Genomic DNA, 17001 nt, shown 5'->3' on the forward strand with positions numbered 1-17001 from the left:
AAATGAGATATATTAGGTACTTGACCAAGAACCAATTCTTGAAGGGATTGTTTGTGGTAAGCAGAAGACCTTATTCTAATTATATTTGCAGCATGAAGTATTGCATGACCCAAAACAAATATAGGTAACTTTTCTCTTAGGAGTAATGGACGGGCAATAAGTTGAAGTCTTTTAATTAAGGATTCTGCTAAACCATTTTATGTATGTACGTGAGCTACCGAGTGTTCGACTGAGATTCCTACTGACATACAATAATCATTAAAAGTTGCAGACGTAAATTCAGCAACATTATCTAGTCGAATTGATTTAATGGGATGGTCAGGAAATTGAGCTCGGAGTTTAATTATTTGGGCAAGTAATTTGACAAAGGCTGTCTATCGGGTTGTAAGTAGACATACATGAGACCATCGAGTTAACACATTAATTAAAACCATAAAGTACCTAAATGAGCCTGAAGATGGATGAATAGGACCACAAATGTCACCTTGAATTCTTTCTAAGAATTTCGGGGACTCAGTTTGAAGCTTAATTTGGGATGGTCGGACAGTCAGTTTTCCTGAGGAACATGCTGAACAATGAAGTTCATCTTGGGATATTATCTTTTGAGTTTTAAGAGGATGTCCCACATAATTTTCAATGATATGACGCATCACAGATACTCCTGGATGACCGAGTCTTTCGTGCCAAAGGGAAAGTAGTTTTGGGTCTATGACTTTGGGGATGTTGACACTATGAGATTCAAGAACTCGTATACTCGTAACATATAATCCTGAAGAAACCGAGTGGAATTTTTCTAAGAGCCTTTTATTGTCAACGGTGTTTGAGGTGATGAGAAGGTATTCTTTTTCATTCTCATTAGTAGTTTCAACGTGAAACCCATTAAGACAAATATCTTTAAAACTCAGTAGGTTTCTAGTTGACTTGCTAGAGTATAGAGCCTCTTGTATGTGTATGTGTGTCTTATTTGGTGAAAGACAACTAGTGAGTTGGTTTTAATTAATTGTGAGAACTATTATATAGACATACTATTATATTTGATGTACCTGATACCGTCCAGACTTGTGAGTTGGTTTTAGTTAATTGTGAGAAATATTTCTGACTCTGTAAAATACTGTATGTGGTTGCGCAGTCAACAATGCATATATCTTCCATCTCTACACATATATAAACGAAAAATATCTTTATTAAAAACACACCGAATACATAGATCAGCAACATGAAACAAGTCCATAAAATGAGTACATAATGGAAATAAGTAAAACACAAAGGAAGTAAGTAAAGCAAGACAATACATATAAAGTCTATTCGTTTAAACTATAATAAAGATTAGCACCAGTGTCTATTTCATTTGAGGCCTTATTGATTGGTTCATTAACTAGATTATAATTAGCGAAGTTGGTTTCTACTCTCTTTCCATTATTCATTTTGGATGACTCGTAGAGGTCAACAAGATGTTTGGGTGTGCGACAAGTACGTTGCCAGTGCCCCTCAGATCCGCACCTATGACAGATGCCTCGGTTCTCTCCTTCTTGGGGTGCCTTTCTTTTATTTGGCACTTCACGTTGCAATTTCTGGTGGCCAGAGTTGTAGCCATCACGTTGCCACTTCAGGTGGCCAGAATAATATTGATTGCGAAACCGACCATGGAAATTTCCACGTCCACAGTTTCGTCCATAACCTCGTTATCCTCTATGCCCTTTCCCACGTTCATTCTTCAGGAATGACGTGTTATGTACTTCAGGTAACTGGGCAAAACCTGTGGGACGTATTTGATGATTTTTCAGTAGCAACTCATTATTCTTTTCAGCCACAAGAAGGAGAGATATCAGCTCGCCATATTTCTGGAAATTCCGCACCCTATATTGTTGAGCTAGGATCATAGTGTTGGGGTGAAAGGTTGAGAGGATCTTTTTAATCATTTCAGCATCAGTAATATTTTCACCACATAAAATTAATTTTGAGCTTATCTTGAAAATAGCACAATTATATTCAGCTACAGATTTGAAATCCTGTAACCTCAAATTAATCCAGTCATATTGGGCAGATGGCAAGTGAACAAGTTTCTGGTGATCAAATCTATCCTTGAGTTTATTCCAAAAGGTGAGTGGATTTTTGATAGTGAGGTATTCAGATTTTAGATCTTCGTGGATGTGATGCCTAAGAAAGATATTTGCTTTTGCATTCTGTTCAACAGTTGGGATTTTTTCTGGGTGAATAGTATCTCTTAAGCCATTAGCACTAAGGAGTAATTCCGCATCAAGGACCCATGATAAATAATTATTCCCTGAAATATCGAAGGCAACAAACTCTAATATTGCAAGATTCGCCATTCTAAATATATTTTAAATAAGATATAATATGTCACATAATATTTAAACAGACAAGTTGAAATAATAACTTTATACAAAAGTTACGATGACATAGCCGGCCAGAAAACTTTTGATTATTACTTGACGGTAACGCCATCTTTATAGTAGTATTACTTGACGGTAGAGCAATCTTTATAATATTATTTGACGGCATAGCCATCTTTATAGATTTCAATCAGTAACATAAATAAATATGTAATAATAATTAGAATAAAATGAGTAAAAGAAATCGTACCTTTTTATGAAATAGTTTTAGTTGATTGAGACTCGTGGGTCAGGATAAGTCGTAGGTCTTTCGAGAATAAAGCTTTAGTCGGCAAAAACTCGTGGGTCAGAATAAGTCGTAGCTTTTTCGAGAATAAAATTTCAGTTGGCAGAGACTCATGCTGATAACGTGTTATAAACCTTGACTGAAAATATTAATTATGTTTAATGTATAGGAAGTATAGGAGAATAGAAGATATGGAGAGAAAGTTGTATCTCATTTCATTAGCTAAATGAGCTATTTATAGTAGTTGGTTTACAAGTCTTACTAAGTAAGCTATTCAAATATTTTTCATTAAGTATTACAAAACTTCCTTGATAAGCTTTACAAGTCTTTCTCGATAAGTTTTACAAGTCTTCCTGATTAAGTTTCTTTCTTAAGAAGCTGTGCAAGTCTTCCTCAGTAAGATTTGAGAGATTTTCTCGATACGCTTTGACAATCACTTTATATTTATTCAAATATTTTAACAGTAACAATATAAATTTAATTGAAGCAATATAAATGTAGCCCCTGTAGATTAGGGATCGCGGTTCGGCTTAAGAAATTAGACATCAAATCGAAATCAAATTATATAATAACCATTCTTAAAAAAATTCAAGCAATTTTTCACTAGTAACTCATCAAAAATAAACTACTCGATTCAGTTTTAGGCCTCATTTGTTTATAGCTTTATAGCTGAATATTGCTGAATGAAGGCTCGTCTGACCGATTCTAACAATCAGCTCATTTGTTTAAAAAAATTATCACTTTGAAGTTTGAACGATTCATATTTCACTAAATCATTCACACGAAATTTTGCAACTGAGCCATTCAAATAAAGTTAGGCAGGCTATCCTTATCATCTTCTATTCTCCTCTGTCTACTGGCATTTTTATATATTTTAAAATTTTGTACCCTGCATTTTATCATTTTCATAATAAACTATTTTTATCTCGAAAAATAAATTTAACACATATTTTATTACTATACTTCAATTTTTTATTACTCGCATCTATATTTTATTTATTTAAAATTTAAAATACATGTATTTGTATTAACACATATTTTTTATTTTTTATAATGAATAGTTTTTAATTTATTCATTCATAGTACGTGCACATGATTTTAATAATACAATATCTTAAATTTTAAATTCGTAATGTTTAATATTTTATTTTTCTATAATTATCAGAAAAATATATCTTTCAGAAAGAAGTTACATGCCAAATAATATTATTCATTCAACATTCAGATTTTGAATTCGTTCAGATTATTCAAAAATATTAATCCTTCAGATAAAAATGATTCAGATTTGCCAAATGACCCCTTAGTAGTTTAAACTAGCGAGTTTTGACAATTTACAATGTATCTTGATTAATAAATTTGAGAAATAAAATAATACATCACGTATTTAAATTTATCTTTTTTTAAAAAATGTATGTAATTTATTATAAACAGGCATTCCTTCATATTAAAGCAAATCATTGCTATTAATCGTAAATGACTATCGCTTAATAACCTCATGATTAATTTAGCTGTAACAAACAAATGTTTGATACAAAAAATAATACAAAATTCTTTAAACATTATTTAACAAAAGTAATTCATAATTGATATATGTGTGTATATATCTGATAAGATAATAATTAAATATTTGATAAAATTTAAGAGCAAGTCCAATACAAGATACAAAATAATTATACCTATTATTATAATTTGGCATCAAAAAGCGTATTTGGTGCTAAAACAAAACTTTAACTCCAATATTAGATGTATTTTGTAACCAAATATTTCCTAATCTACTTAAATTTTGTCACTTTCTCCTAAGTTTCATTTAAAGTACAACAACAAGCATCTCATTTGTAGTAATATGATGATGTGGCTAGATGTATAAATGTAGTTTCAAATTTAGAACCAAAAATACATATTTACATTTAACTATAGAACTCTTTTGGAGTTGAAATTTTTGACATTTGAATTCAAATTATAAAAATGACACCACTTTATAACATTGCATTGAACTTACTCTAACAACTATATAGTTTATGGTTTATAAAATATAATTACCCTACTCTATCTAATCATATATACAAAACTAAAATATGTGTGTAAGTAAATGTGATTAGTTTTGTTAATATTAAAATGAAACTAACCTAAGGTGCACAATTTTTAAATTAGTTAAACCTGTACTGAAAATCATATATCGGTTTCGGTTCAGATTAGTTAAAAATTGGTGCAGATTATGTGTTATAGGCGGTTTAGTTAAAATGGGGATCACCTATAAATTAAAAAGTAATTTATTGATATAAATCATAACTCAGTTTAAAGTATAATGTATTTTAAATTAATTCAAACGGACTAGTTATTTCATATATTTTTAACAGTTAATATTTTATTTTTTCATTTAAAAAAATAAAATTTGAAAATTACAATATATAATTACACATATATTGAAGTTTGAATATAAAAAATATTATTTTCTCATAAATCTCCAACTTAAATATTTACGAATTATAGAACATAATAATATTCAAAGGATTACGGAGATATTTGTTGGGCCAACTTCAACCCCATCTCACCGCTTGGCAAAAAAGATGGACAATCATCAATTATGCAACCGAAATGCCTCGTCTCCGCTGATTTATTTAAACGAGTCAATGAAATTCTCTCCTTGTGAATAATTTGTTTGAACTTTTTCTCATAGGTCAGTATAGCAACTTTGAATTTAAAAAGTTCCCTTTATTTATCAAATAATCTATACTCTCCTTAATAAATTTCTCGTGATTTTTTTGTTTTTGACTAAGTAAATGTAAATCCGTTGACTCTTTAACTCGGATATACATTTTTTTATAAAAAACTAGGATATTTAATTATAAACCTGAACGTATGATGCTTGTGCCACATATTGATATTGACATTATCACATCTTGTATCGACATTGACCTAAATGATTTTAGAGTAATCAGGTATACTCGGGTCTATCCGGTATCTCGGTTTATATTCGACTTGAAAATATAATATATGTTTTATATTTATTTTGTAAATGATTCAAATTTGATAAAAAAATTAAGTCCGAATAAAAATGATTTCGGATATTAGCACTCCTATACCCGCTCAAATTAGGTCTCATATTATTTTCAGTTATTTTACCCGAATATCAAAATATCAACCATGACTATCAAAATATCAACCATGACTTATATTTGATTTGACCCCATATGGAGATATTATTTTTTAACCCATTATATTTGTAAGTGAATACTCATTTTTTAATTATGAATATATCTTATATAAGTTTTAATTTTCCTAAAAAGTATGACTTATTTTGTTATTATTTTATAGTATTATATTTATTTTATATTAAATGATATTCAGATAAATAGTTGAAATAAAAATTACATTTAATGTTAGTGGATCAAATTTTACTCGTATCCGGTGGATCATAAACTATCCGGTTAGAAAACAAAAATATTGTACCGTCTCATATTTTGTTTGAATCCGGTTTTCCTATACCCGAAATCAGTTCGTATCCGAATAATATAATCCCAGAGTTAAATTTGAACACACTAAAAATAAAATGATACGACACTTGAACACATGAATATCCAATTTTACCCCAAGTATATTTTCAAAATTTTTGAAAACTTTAACTAAATAATATGGATGACCTATCACCTGTTTTAATTCGTGCACGTATATTTATATACTTTATATATTATAGATTATTTTAAGAACTATTGCTCGCTATCCACGTTAAGGTTAATTTTTGATAAAAAAGAATTTTGGCTCTATAGATTTTCCTTTATTTATTATTTATGAGATAAGTATGTCCAAGTAAAAGATGTATCAAATTAATTAATTTACTACGAGCAAGTAATCGAACACTCTTAGTTTAAATAATTTAGGTGGCAATTTTAAAAAAAGATGTAAAATAAATTACATTCCATCTTTCTAATTTCCTTAACAAAAAAATAGATAATCATATTTCGTTAGACTATATTTGTCCAATCAAAAATCCCTACATTATCTTAATTTTAAATAGTTTTATTGGACTCCATATTAAACTTCCCCACTAAAATTCACTGTCCATTATTATATTCAACCATTTTAGGTTGGGTTTGTTTAGTGAATATACAATAAGCATTAATTTTAACGAGTTTGAGTATTTGACTTATTTGTATTAATGAAATTGACGTGTATGCAAGAATTTTATCAGCATTTGTAAAATTTATGTTTGAAGAATCAATCAAAATTTGTCAAATAATATCTTATTATTCATATAAAAACCGTTTTACTTTTTAGCATGGAGATGGGAGATGATCGAAATATGCCACCTTCAAGGAATTTATTAAACAATTCGTATTGTTTTATAATCTGTTGATAATATGAATTAAGTAGGACATGTATCTATGCTCAATTGAAAAAGGGCACTACTAAATACTAATGTATGTGAAACAGACATGTAATATATGGTTGTTCAATTACAATCGGTGAGAAAGTAGTTTGACTTGTGTAATGTAAAGTTAGTAGTTTCAACCACTAAGAAAGAAAAAATATATGCGCACAAGGCTAGAATGGGGGTGATCCGGCAGCACCGACGGCGAAATGGCATTATTAGAAGTTGCCATGCTGTGCAATCTTCCTTTCATTGTCACCCCCCTCATATTTGCCCTCCCAAGTCAAACTTTTTTATGGAATTTTTATTCCAAGTCAACTTGTGTTCTTTAAATTATGATTACGGAGATGGTAATATTCAATTAACATCAAACGTATACAAAGTGAAAGGCTTATTGGCACTTTTGTCTTCCAAATAAATCAAATTTTAAATTAAATAAAATTTACCTTCGCGTTTATATCATATGACAAAATCGACATACAGTACAATCTTTTTGGCCGGATAATACTGATCCGTTACACTCACTTTACTGTTTTTTATAGCACACATTTTAAGTTGTACGTAAAGTTTAACTTTTTAATTTTATTTTCAAATAAAAATTTAATAATTTACGAAATAATATTCGATACAAATCTTTTTTTCTAACAACAAAATCTCAATATTATTACTCATTCAAGTCAATTGATAAGATACTACTCAGATTAGTAGGAACATCACTCCTACTGATAACTCGGCCCGTAAATGAATATGACTCCCTAACCATTAGTTGTGCAGCCGTCTGATAAATAACACTCAAATTGTGTGATTCACCGTCTGATAAATAACACTCAAATTGTGTGATTCACTCAGCATGCCTCTACATTCTTGAATGACTCGACCAAACAGGGAGATCATTTTAGCCTTACTGTTGATTGCCTGTGTCACCACTAAACAGTCCGACTCAACAATCACTTCTGGACAATTTCTTTCTTTGATCCAACTTAGTGCTTCTCTGATTGCAACTGCCTCTACATATTCTGCTCGAACATGTTCTTTGAAACTTGCAGATCTGGAAATTATTAAAGCTCCTTTAGAATCTCTAGCCACCATACCAATACCAAAAGCATTGTGACGACTAAAAATGGGAGCGTCAACTGTTACCTTGATTGTTGCATGCGGCTTGACCCAAGAATGAGTTTTCTCACCTGAAACAAGATTAAAGAACCGTAATTTTACTGTAGTGACCTGGTCATTTCTCCAGCTTCCAAGGTACTGCATTGCTGACTGTACAATATTTTTTATGTGAGACTGCTTTTGATTCCAAACCAGCTCATTCGGGCTTTCCAAATAGGCCAACATATTGTGGCCATCTCCGCTCTCCTGAATTTAGAATTGTGTTCAAGAACACCATGTAACCAGACTGAAAACTCACCTTCATCACCCACTTAAAAATCCAGAATTATATGCATCCAACATCGGCTTGCTACTGGACATGTTACTAGCACATGCATCACTGTTTCTCCACTACCACTACAAAAAGGGCACACATTCAGAATTGGAACAAACTTCTGAACTAACTGATTTCTTATAGGCATGCAATTAGATAAAGCCCTCCAAATGAAATTAAGAACCTTTGTTGGAGCCTTAATTCGCCATACTTTACGCCATAAACTATTTATTATCATTGTCACGCCATAAGCCTTTTTGCACCTGAAGAAGTCTATATGCACTACGAACTTAATATACCCCTGAGTTCTCCTTACACCTGTATAGCTGATCATCCCCTATTTCTGTGTTAATTTTTGTATTCAAGATACAAACCTGGTCTCGAGGATCAAACATATCTCTGATCAAGTATATATCTCAATCCTTACTATGCATACAAAAAGGTTCGATACTTTATAATTTCCTAATAAACTCGAGTCTGTCATGATATACAGATTAATATTGTCACATAACCAAGGCCGACCTACAATCATAATATTTTCTCCTGACCCAATCGACCATTTAAGATCAGCAAACACGACCGACTTAGCTTCCCACACGCTTCTCCAAATATAACTGGAATTATTACCCCGCTCAGCTTCAAGAAACGAGACCTTATGAAAGTATTTCGCCTTAAACACCTTACTGAATGAGCTATTTGGTCGTGAAATAAATCTCCAGCCCTGTTTTCCAATTAATGCCAGATTGAAATCTCTCAAGTTTCTAAAACTCATACCTCCTGTTGATTTGTGGCGACACAGCTGTTCCCAACCCAACCAGTGTATAGCTTTGACCTTCTTAGGATTAGAGTTACACCAATATTTTGTTAAACTCCTTTCAATATCTTTTGTTAATTCTAAGGCAACAAAAACACGCTCATAGCATAACGAGGAGTAGTTTGAGCCACCGATTTGATAAGAATCTCCTTCCCTGACTGCGAAACTAAACTGCCCCTCCAACTTTGACTATATTTAGACACCTTATCTTTCAAAAAACTCAACACTGATGTCTTATTCCTTCCCAACCAATTTGGTAAATCCAGATACGTACTTCTATCTACAGCATCATCCATCTGCAGAAGTTGACAAATATTCTCCTTATTCGACTGGATTATATTCGAGCTAAAAAGCACTGAGGACTTCGATAAATTTATTTTCTGCCCTGATGCAACCTCAAAACTATTTAACAGATTCAGAACTTGGGAGACCTCCTCCTCATTTGCCTTACAATACAAATAAACATCATTTGCAAATAACATATGAGAGATACGAGGAGCTTGCCTATATACCTGAATGCCTTGAAGTCTTTTAAGCGTCTCATACCTTCTAATAACAGCTGAAAGACCTCCCGCACATAAAATAAACAAGTAAGGAGAAATCGGGTACCCCCTGACGTATACCTCGAGTGGGGATAATTTGGTTCAACTCTCGACCACCATGTGTTATTGTATACGTAACTGAAGTCACACACTGAAGAATTAAGTGAATCCACCAACTACGAAAACCCAATTTCTGCAACACCCCCTCGATCATATACCTTGGACATGTCTAATTTCAGTGCCATACAACCTTCTTTCCCTCGACGCTTTCGTTCCAAGTAGTGCATGATTTCGAAAGAGATCATTATATTGCTTGTTATTAACCGTCCTGGTATAAATGCACTTTGATTTTCTGTCACCACACCAGCAAGCATCCCTTTCATCTATTTGAAATTACTTTTGTGATAATCTTAACCAGAACATTACACAAAGAAATCGGTCTCATATCACCAATCAAAGTAGAATTTTTTTTCTTTGGGATTAGCACTACATTCATCGCGTTTAGCCCCTGTAACATATCTCCAGTTAAGAAAAAATATCTCACCAGATTAATCACATCCTTAGCAACTATATCCCAATGCCTTTGAAAGAAAGCTGGCGTCATTCCATCTGGCCCGAGTGATTTATTCAGGTGCATATGGAAAAGAGATTTTTTACTTCCTCCGGTGCTATTGGTTTCAATGATTTCGCATTTTTAACAGAAGTGATTTTTGTCTCAATGCAATCCACTACAGTCGACCAATTAGATTGTGATGTTGAAAACAACTCTGTGTAGTACGATGTTATCAAGTCTGCCAAACTCGTGTTCCAATCAACCCACTGCCCGACTTCATTTTTCCGCTTGTGAATTTGATTTGTCCCCCTTCTTGTACTAGCAAAAGCATGGAAAAACTTGCTATTTTGGTCCCCCGATTGCAGCCACAATTATTTTTATCTTTGTCTTCAGAAGACTTCTTGTTGTTCCAGAATAATAAACATTTCTTTCTTTACCTCCTTATATCTGTCTCTAGGAAGCATGTTCGATTTATTTCGAAGTCGTTTACGCTCCATTTTACACTTCTTTATCCTGCTTCCAAAATTACCTGTAATTTCCTTTCCTCAAACAACCAAGACTTCCCCACAATGTTGTACTTTTTGTTGAATACTGGTATTTAAACTTCCCTCACAACCATCTTTGATTAACTGACGACACATGGGCTCAGATAGCCATGCGTTTAAAATTTAAATCGCCTTGGATCTATTTGCTGCACTGCTTCTCTGGGAACCAGAAGAATTGGGCTGTGATCCGATGGACAACCCTCAGGATTATATAATTTTGCTACAGGATACATAGACAACCACGAGCTCGATGTCAATGCCCTGTCTAATCGAACTTCTATCCATTCCTCAGAATCTCTTCCTCTCTCCCATGTATGTGGATGTCCTATCAGCTCCAAATCAGTTAAACCAACCTCCAACAAAATATCGTTAAAACCCTTAATAAGCCAATTAGGATACTGAGTACCCTCTCGTTTGTCTTCACGAGAAACCGTGTTGTTAAGGTCCCCAATTATGCACCACGGTAGATTACCATCTCGAGCTAAAACACGAAGAATATCCCAAGTATTGCTTCTCAGAACTCTGCCAGGCTCTCCTTAAAAACCTGTCAATCGCCATGGTTCCATGCCCTCAACGTGTGTAATCACATCGACATGATTATTTGAATCCCCCTTAACCTCGACTTGGTCTTTCTCCTCCAAAAAAGAGCTAATCCCGCGCTTCTCCCCACTGGGTTCACTACAAATAGACCTTCAAAACCTATTTTCCAACGTAACCACTCCAGCTTGTCTTCTTTACTTAGCGTTTCACATAAAAAAATAAGCATGAGCCTTTCTGGACGTATAACGTACGTTAGGAACTGAACATTATGAGGCATCCCAACACCCCGACAGTTCCAACTTAATGTAGTCATAATGCTAGGCGGGCCTGGTGTCCAGGACCCGCCCCACTCAAGTTTTTTTGGTTCATTTGCTCATTAGTTGTTGTATCCAACGATATATCATCTTCAGTAATCGTTGGCCCAGTTAAATTGGGCTCATCCATTCTCCTATACTTCAGATCAATAAATAGAAGTCCATCATTATCTTGACCCAGAACTTTCCCTCCTTCCGTACTGTTATTTAAACTGGAGCTATCTTCCACCTTCAGCGTCCAATCTGTTTCATTACTTAAAATATTATCTCCTCGATTCACTCTAACTGATTCCACAGATGTACCTGAATTATAGGGATCATTCTTATCTGTCGCACCAATTTTGGTAATCATTTTTCCACCACTTTCATCTTCTTTCTCCATCGTGTTTGACGCCGGAGCTCCTCCCTGCCTTAGCCACTTGAAACCCATCATGTGATTTTTACGCCGAGGTTCAGCCCTCGTACCACTGTCGTATGGTCTTTCGATCATCTCAGGTGGCGTGTCGAAGATTTTTTTACAGAATTTATCACCGTGGCCTACTATTCCGCATATGAAACAGAATGTAGGGATGCTTTCATACTAAAAGTTACCCTCACCAGTTTGAACCATTTTATAATTGTGTATATAAATTATAAATCATTTGCAACGCAAGATTGAATAATTAGACTATAAAAGTTATGCATGACAAATTTGAAACACAGTAGTACAGTACTACTGCTAGATTGCATACTAGATTTACCCCACTAATGAGATTAAAAATCATAACGTCCTACCGAGAAATGAATTTAATTTAGTTAATAGGAACTTAATCTTTATGAAAGTTTTTTCTAAATAACAAAGAATCAATGAGCTAGAAATTCTGTTACAGATCAACTAGCAAGTAACCCTTACAAGTGATTCATTGAGTTGGTACTTGGCTACTTGCACTTAAAAAAAAATTACTTGAAAACTTGAAGTTACTTAAATGGCTATACGTCACTCATTTGAAGACCAACTTGTAACTGGACCATTAATTAAAAAAAATTGCACAAGTAAACAGTTTTAATGAAAATTTACAATCCGGAAATTGAATGCAACAGAATTTCTACTCTCTGTAAAGTTGGAAGTCTTTTAATTGTTACCACAAATGACTACCTCCAAAACACCCTTGGTAGTCTTCTTCAATCTTTGGTTTATATCGAACAAACCACCACACTAAGCCTCCCTTCACTATTCTGGTATCTTAGCATGTAAACTAACACTGAATCTAAGTGCTGTGGAGGATAGTGTCAAAGAAGTTCATCCCTGAGATACTCAATTATTATCTTCAGGCAGCTAGTTTCTGGTATAATGCTTTTCACAATCGTTTCAAGGTAACATCAAAAAGATACTGTGGGCATACATGTCGGTAAATTTTTGTTATTCTCCATAAAAACTTCTAGGAACTTTTTTTTGATATAAAGTAACTCATTATACAAAAAAACAGAATTCCTCTTCATCAACTTCATAGGAAAGTTTAGATTAAAATCCTAGAAATGAACTAGGTACAGGTACAAAATTACACTATAAACTAGGTACAAGTACAAAATTACACTTCCGTACAAGTAGCGAGTTCATGGAGCAAGCTCATACCAATGACTAATGACACACTGCATTGAGCAACAGTCTGAAGGATGACTATCTAACTTTGATTAGCTTACTGAGCAAGACGTCTGCTTCAAACAATTTCCTGCACTCATCGGCGCTTGTACAAACAAGGTTTCAGCGAAGGCCAGTCAATATCGTTCTTTGATTTTAACTTCTCCTATGGAATAAATTATGGGAGCTGTGTTAGCACAATGTATTAAATTAATAGTAGTCGTAGACCTACAAGAATCTGGACGACAACTACAAAAGCTATTTCACCTTTTTCTTGAAATAGAAAAGTATAAACATTTTATTTGAAAAGTCCTGCACATAATACATAAAACTAATTAGACGAATGAAGAAAAAAGATGTAAACAAATTTAGGATCGAAAAAGATGATTTCACGTTCACCTTAGATACAGAGTAGAATCCTAGTTCACATATTGCTTTCGAAAACCTATTTGGATCTGCTCCCCCATTGGTAGGATCAAATCTGCTCTTTACTTCTGCTATCAAAAGCCAGCCACTGTACTTTTATCATTAATTAAAAGAATAGCTTGGAAATTATTTGGATTTACAAGTCTTGTCTGAAATGAATTAGATACCTTTGTTTAAGAACTCTTTCTGCTTCACGAAGATAACTGGGGAAGTTTGTCCCCATCAGTGAGAGGCAGAAAACAGCAACATCAATTGATGAATTCTCCAGAGGAGTCTGCATTTAAAAAGAGAAGCTTGATTAGTCAACGAGGGACAGTCTTAGAGTTCAAGGTTACAGAATGGTGACCCAAAAGAGAAGATGAGAAGTCTAAAAAAGAAATTTCATCTAAACATTACTTAAGACATAATTTGGATAGGTTATTTAAGTTTTAGGGGGAAATCATGGACTTCTAAATGCATGCTAAGAAATTTCCTAGATGGAAGCGAGTATAAAATTTAGTACATAATCAGGCTATGGAATACTTAGATGAGGTCTGCAAACTTTAATTCACAAAACCACACTAAAAGTCATTTAATTATATAACTAATAATTTGCATGATACCTTGTGACCGACAAGATGCTTTAAAAGAAAAAGAGATATACTTTACACACGACAAAAGTTGTCGATACAAGATTCTGACTAGAAGTACATAACATGATAATATATACTAATTGATTAACATGAAAGCAAAAAACTGTAAGTTATATTTCTGGAGTTTCCTAGGCTGTTTTACATATCTAATGAATGAGGCATAGTTCATAGATATCTAAAAAAAGAAATAACAGAGTATTAACAGAAGCATCAATATAGGATTAGAGGATATACATTTGCCATATCACAGGCCACCACCGAAGAATTGTGGGCAACAAGATCAAAAGAGAAAACTTTATTCTTCACACTCCTAGAAAGGCGAGCATCCCCTGTCAAATAATGCAATGTGATAATCACGACAAGTAAAACAGAAAACTACAAATCCTAACAAATATATATACACACATCAACAACTCCAATAAGCTACAAGAAGTGTAACTAGAATCTTACCACAGCCAAAATCGGCAACAACCAAAGAGGGGCTATGATCTTTTAGCCATTGAATAATGATACTGACAGGTTGTTCCGGCCATTGGGCCATTTGTTCTTGATATCCTACATGATACTGCCCAAGGAGATTAACACAACTGAAAATAAAGACTTAATTTTTAATTCCACAAACTAAAATGTAAAAAAGATATACTTTTTCCCCTCAACTTAGTCTGTAATTGTAGAAAATGCAAACAAGATTACCATGTTAAACAAAGAGGGGTCTTCTTTAAAGTAACTAAGCGCCTCTTCTCCGCTGAGAAACAAAGAAAGAAAAATCAGTAAAGGCGTGTGTTTTTTTAAATGCAAGCTAGCAAATAAAGATGGGTGTGTATACTTACGAGCAAGTATAAAGCTTCTCATTAATCATCCTAAAATGTCCTCCTGATAGCCTTGCTTTCATCTGCAAACACAACACATTATATCACTCTGGGGGAAAGAGAGAGAGAGATATGGGGGAGAGAGAGAGGGAGAGAGAGAGAGAGAGGGGGAGAGGGAGAGGGAGAGAGAGAGAGATAGATAGAGAGCGAGAGAGAGAGAGAGAGAGGAAAACCTTGTCAAGAAAAGAGAGAGACTTGGTGGAGTTTCCAACATTAGAAATCTTCTTCTGAGTTCGAGAAACACTAGTGGAAGAAGGCTTCTTCTTCTTCTTGGTCTCCTCCTTGTGGCTCTTGTTTCCTCTTTTTCGTTTTTTGCTATCCTTATTACTACTATCCGCTTCTTCTTTTCCTCCTTTCATCTCTTTCAATTCACAAGAAAAAAACCCTTCTAAAATCTTTACACAAATTCTCGATTCTGTTTGTGTGATTTTAGGGTTCTTCCTACATTTGCAACTGTTTTTTCAGCGCTGCTATAACCGTCCATTGTTATTGGGCCAAAAGCCCAATTTAATTTGGATTAATCTCAAAGGCCCAGCTATATGTCACGATAGGTGTTATAAGTCATAATATTACTTAAAAGTTTTGGAGGGAAATACGGTTATAAGTAGACAAATGAGAAAGAGAAGGGGAGGAAAGTTTTGTGATCTGTTTTCCTGTTCTATTATCTCTCTTTCATATATCTCTTTTCTTTCTCTCTGTGTCTTATTTCTCACTTTAGTTGTATTTGTAACAGAACCATAACTCTGGTGTTGTAATTCCATCAAACACCTTGAATACAATAAAAGATTTATACGTTTAATCGTAACAAGTGGTATCAGAGCTTCTCGATTCTTGGAAATGGCTTCGAGTACGCGTTCCAGAGTAGCCGAAGAATCTTGGAAAGAATTAGAATCAAGAATTCAGGAAATCAACACTTTTTGTCATAAACTGATTGAGACGAGTTCTGCATCTTTAGAGTCTAAGATCATTGGTAAAATCGATCAATTAGTCTCGTTGGTGACGAAATATGATGCTAAGATCGAGTCCTATAATGCTGTAATGGATGATAGAATCCAGAACAAAATGTCAAACATCTTAAAGGCAAGAGGGTTTGATCGTGTTAGTAATGAAATTGGGGGAAGCAAGACACCTTTGTTACCAACTCCTGGAAGTCAACAGAGAAGAGACTTAGAAAATAATGGTTTTACTGGATATCGTGATGCAGTTCCAAGAGGGATGTTTCATCAGCAACCCAGAGTAGAGTTGCAGAGTTTTTATGGAGATGATCTGAGATCTTGGTTGAGAAAATGCAACAAATTCTTCTTGGTCAATCAGGTTAGTGATTCTCATAAAGTTGAGTATATAGAAATGTTCTTGGATGGTAAGGCAGATATATGGTTTCAGAGTTTTAAGTTGGTTAAAGATTGTATTTCTTGGGTTGAATTCTGTGATGCTATCACTAAACAATTTGGTAAGAAAGGAGGTTTAGATGAACAATAAGAGTTTAACAAGTTAATACAAGTGACTTCGGTAGTGGAATATGTAGAAAAGTTTTAAGAGCTGAAGTCTGTGTTGCTGTGTAGAAATCCATATCTAGATGAGAAATATTTCATCTCTAGTTTTATCTCAGGGTTAAAAAATGAGTTGAAGCCTATGGTTAGGTTGATGAAACCAGATACATTGATGGATGCTATAGAAGTGGCTCAGTATCAGGAGCAAACTGTACAAATCATG

The 17001-nt window shown here is 33.8% G+C and overlaps 2 protein-coding genes across 4 annotated transcripts; both read right to left on the reverse strand.

Annotated features, from left to right (window-relative positions):
- Positions 1-1682: 1682 nt before the first annotated feature.
- Positions 1683-2330, reverse strand: LOC141685092 (uncharacterized). The gene has a single exon (XM_074490218.1). The coding sequence runs from the start codon at positions 2328-2330 to the stop codon at positions 1683-1685; it is 648 nt and encodes a 215-aa protein (XP_074346319.1).
- A 10829-nt stretch (positions 2331-13159) lies between these two features.
- LOC141682637 (ribosomal RNA-processing protein 8) lies at positions 13160-15748 on the reverse strand. 3 transcript variants are annotated; one of them, XM_074487344.1, is made up of 9 exons: positions 15462-15602; positions 15250-15311; positions 15113-15164; positions 14870-15006; positions 14654-14748; positions 13955-14061; positions 13761-13875; positions 13629-13673; positions 13160-13527 (listed from the first exon to the last, which is right to left on the reverse strand). In XM_074487344.1, exons 2-9 carry the CDS (start codon positions 15269-15271, stop codon positions 13459-13461), a joined length of 642 nt encoding a protein of 213 aa, XP_074343445.1. In that variant the 5' UTR covers positions 15272-15311; positions 15462-15602; the 3' UTR covers positions 13160-13458. The 3 variants fall into 3 exon arrangements, with proteins under 3 accessions (XP_074343445.1, XP_074343443.1, XP_074343444.1); XM_074487343.1 differs by having other exon boundaries at positions 13194-13527; positions 14870-14984; positions 15462-15746; XM_074487342.1 differs by having other exon boundaries at positions 13629-13875; positions 14870-14984; positions 15462-15748.
- Between the last annotated feature and the right edge of the window lie 1253 nt (positions 15749-17001).

This window comes from Apium graveolens, chromosome 9 (assembly GCF_009905375.1).
Source record: "Apium graveolens cultivar Ventura chromosome 9, ASM990537v1, whole genome shotgun sequence".
Lineage (NCBI taxonomy): Eukaryota > Viridiplantae > Streptophyta > Magnoliopsida > Apiales > Apiaceae > Apium > Apium graveolens.

Bases quoted from the DNA above. Each gene is read 5' to 3' on its own strand.
- LOC141685092 (XM_074490218.1), bottom strand. From the start codon at position 2,330: ATGGCGAATCTTGCAATATTAGAGTTTGTTGCCTTCGATATTTCAGGG.
- LOC141682637 (XM_074487342.1), bottom strand. From the start codon at position 15,647: ATGAAAGGAGGAAAAGAAGAAGCGGATAGTAGTAATAAGGATAGCAAA. The intron at 15,312-15,461 runs GTTTTCCTCTCT...TTGTGTTTGCAG, and splicing joins CTCTCTCTTTTCTTGACAAG to ATGAAAGCAAGGCTATCAGG. The intron at 14,749-14,869 runs GTAAGATTCTAG...ATTATTTGACAG, and splicing joins TGTTGCCGATTTTGGCTGTG to GGGATGCTCGCCTTTCTAGG.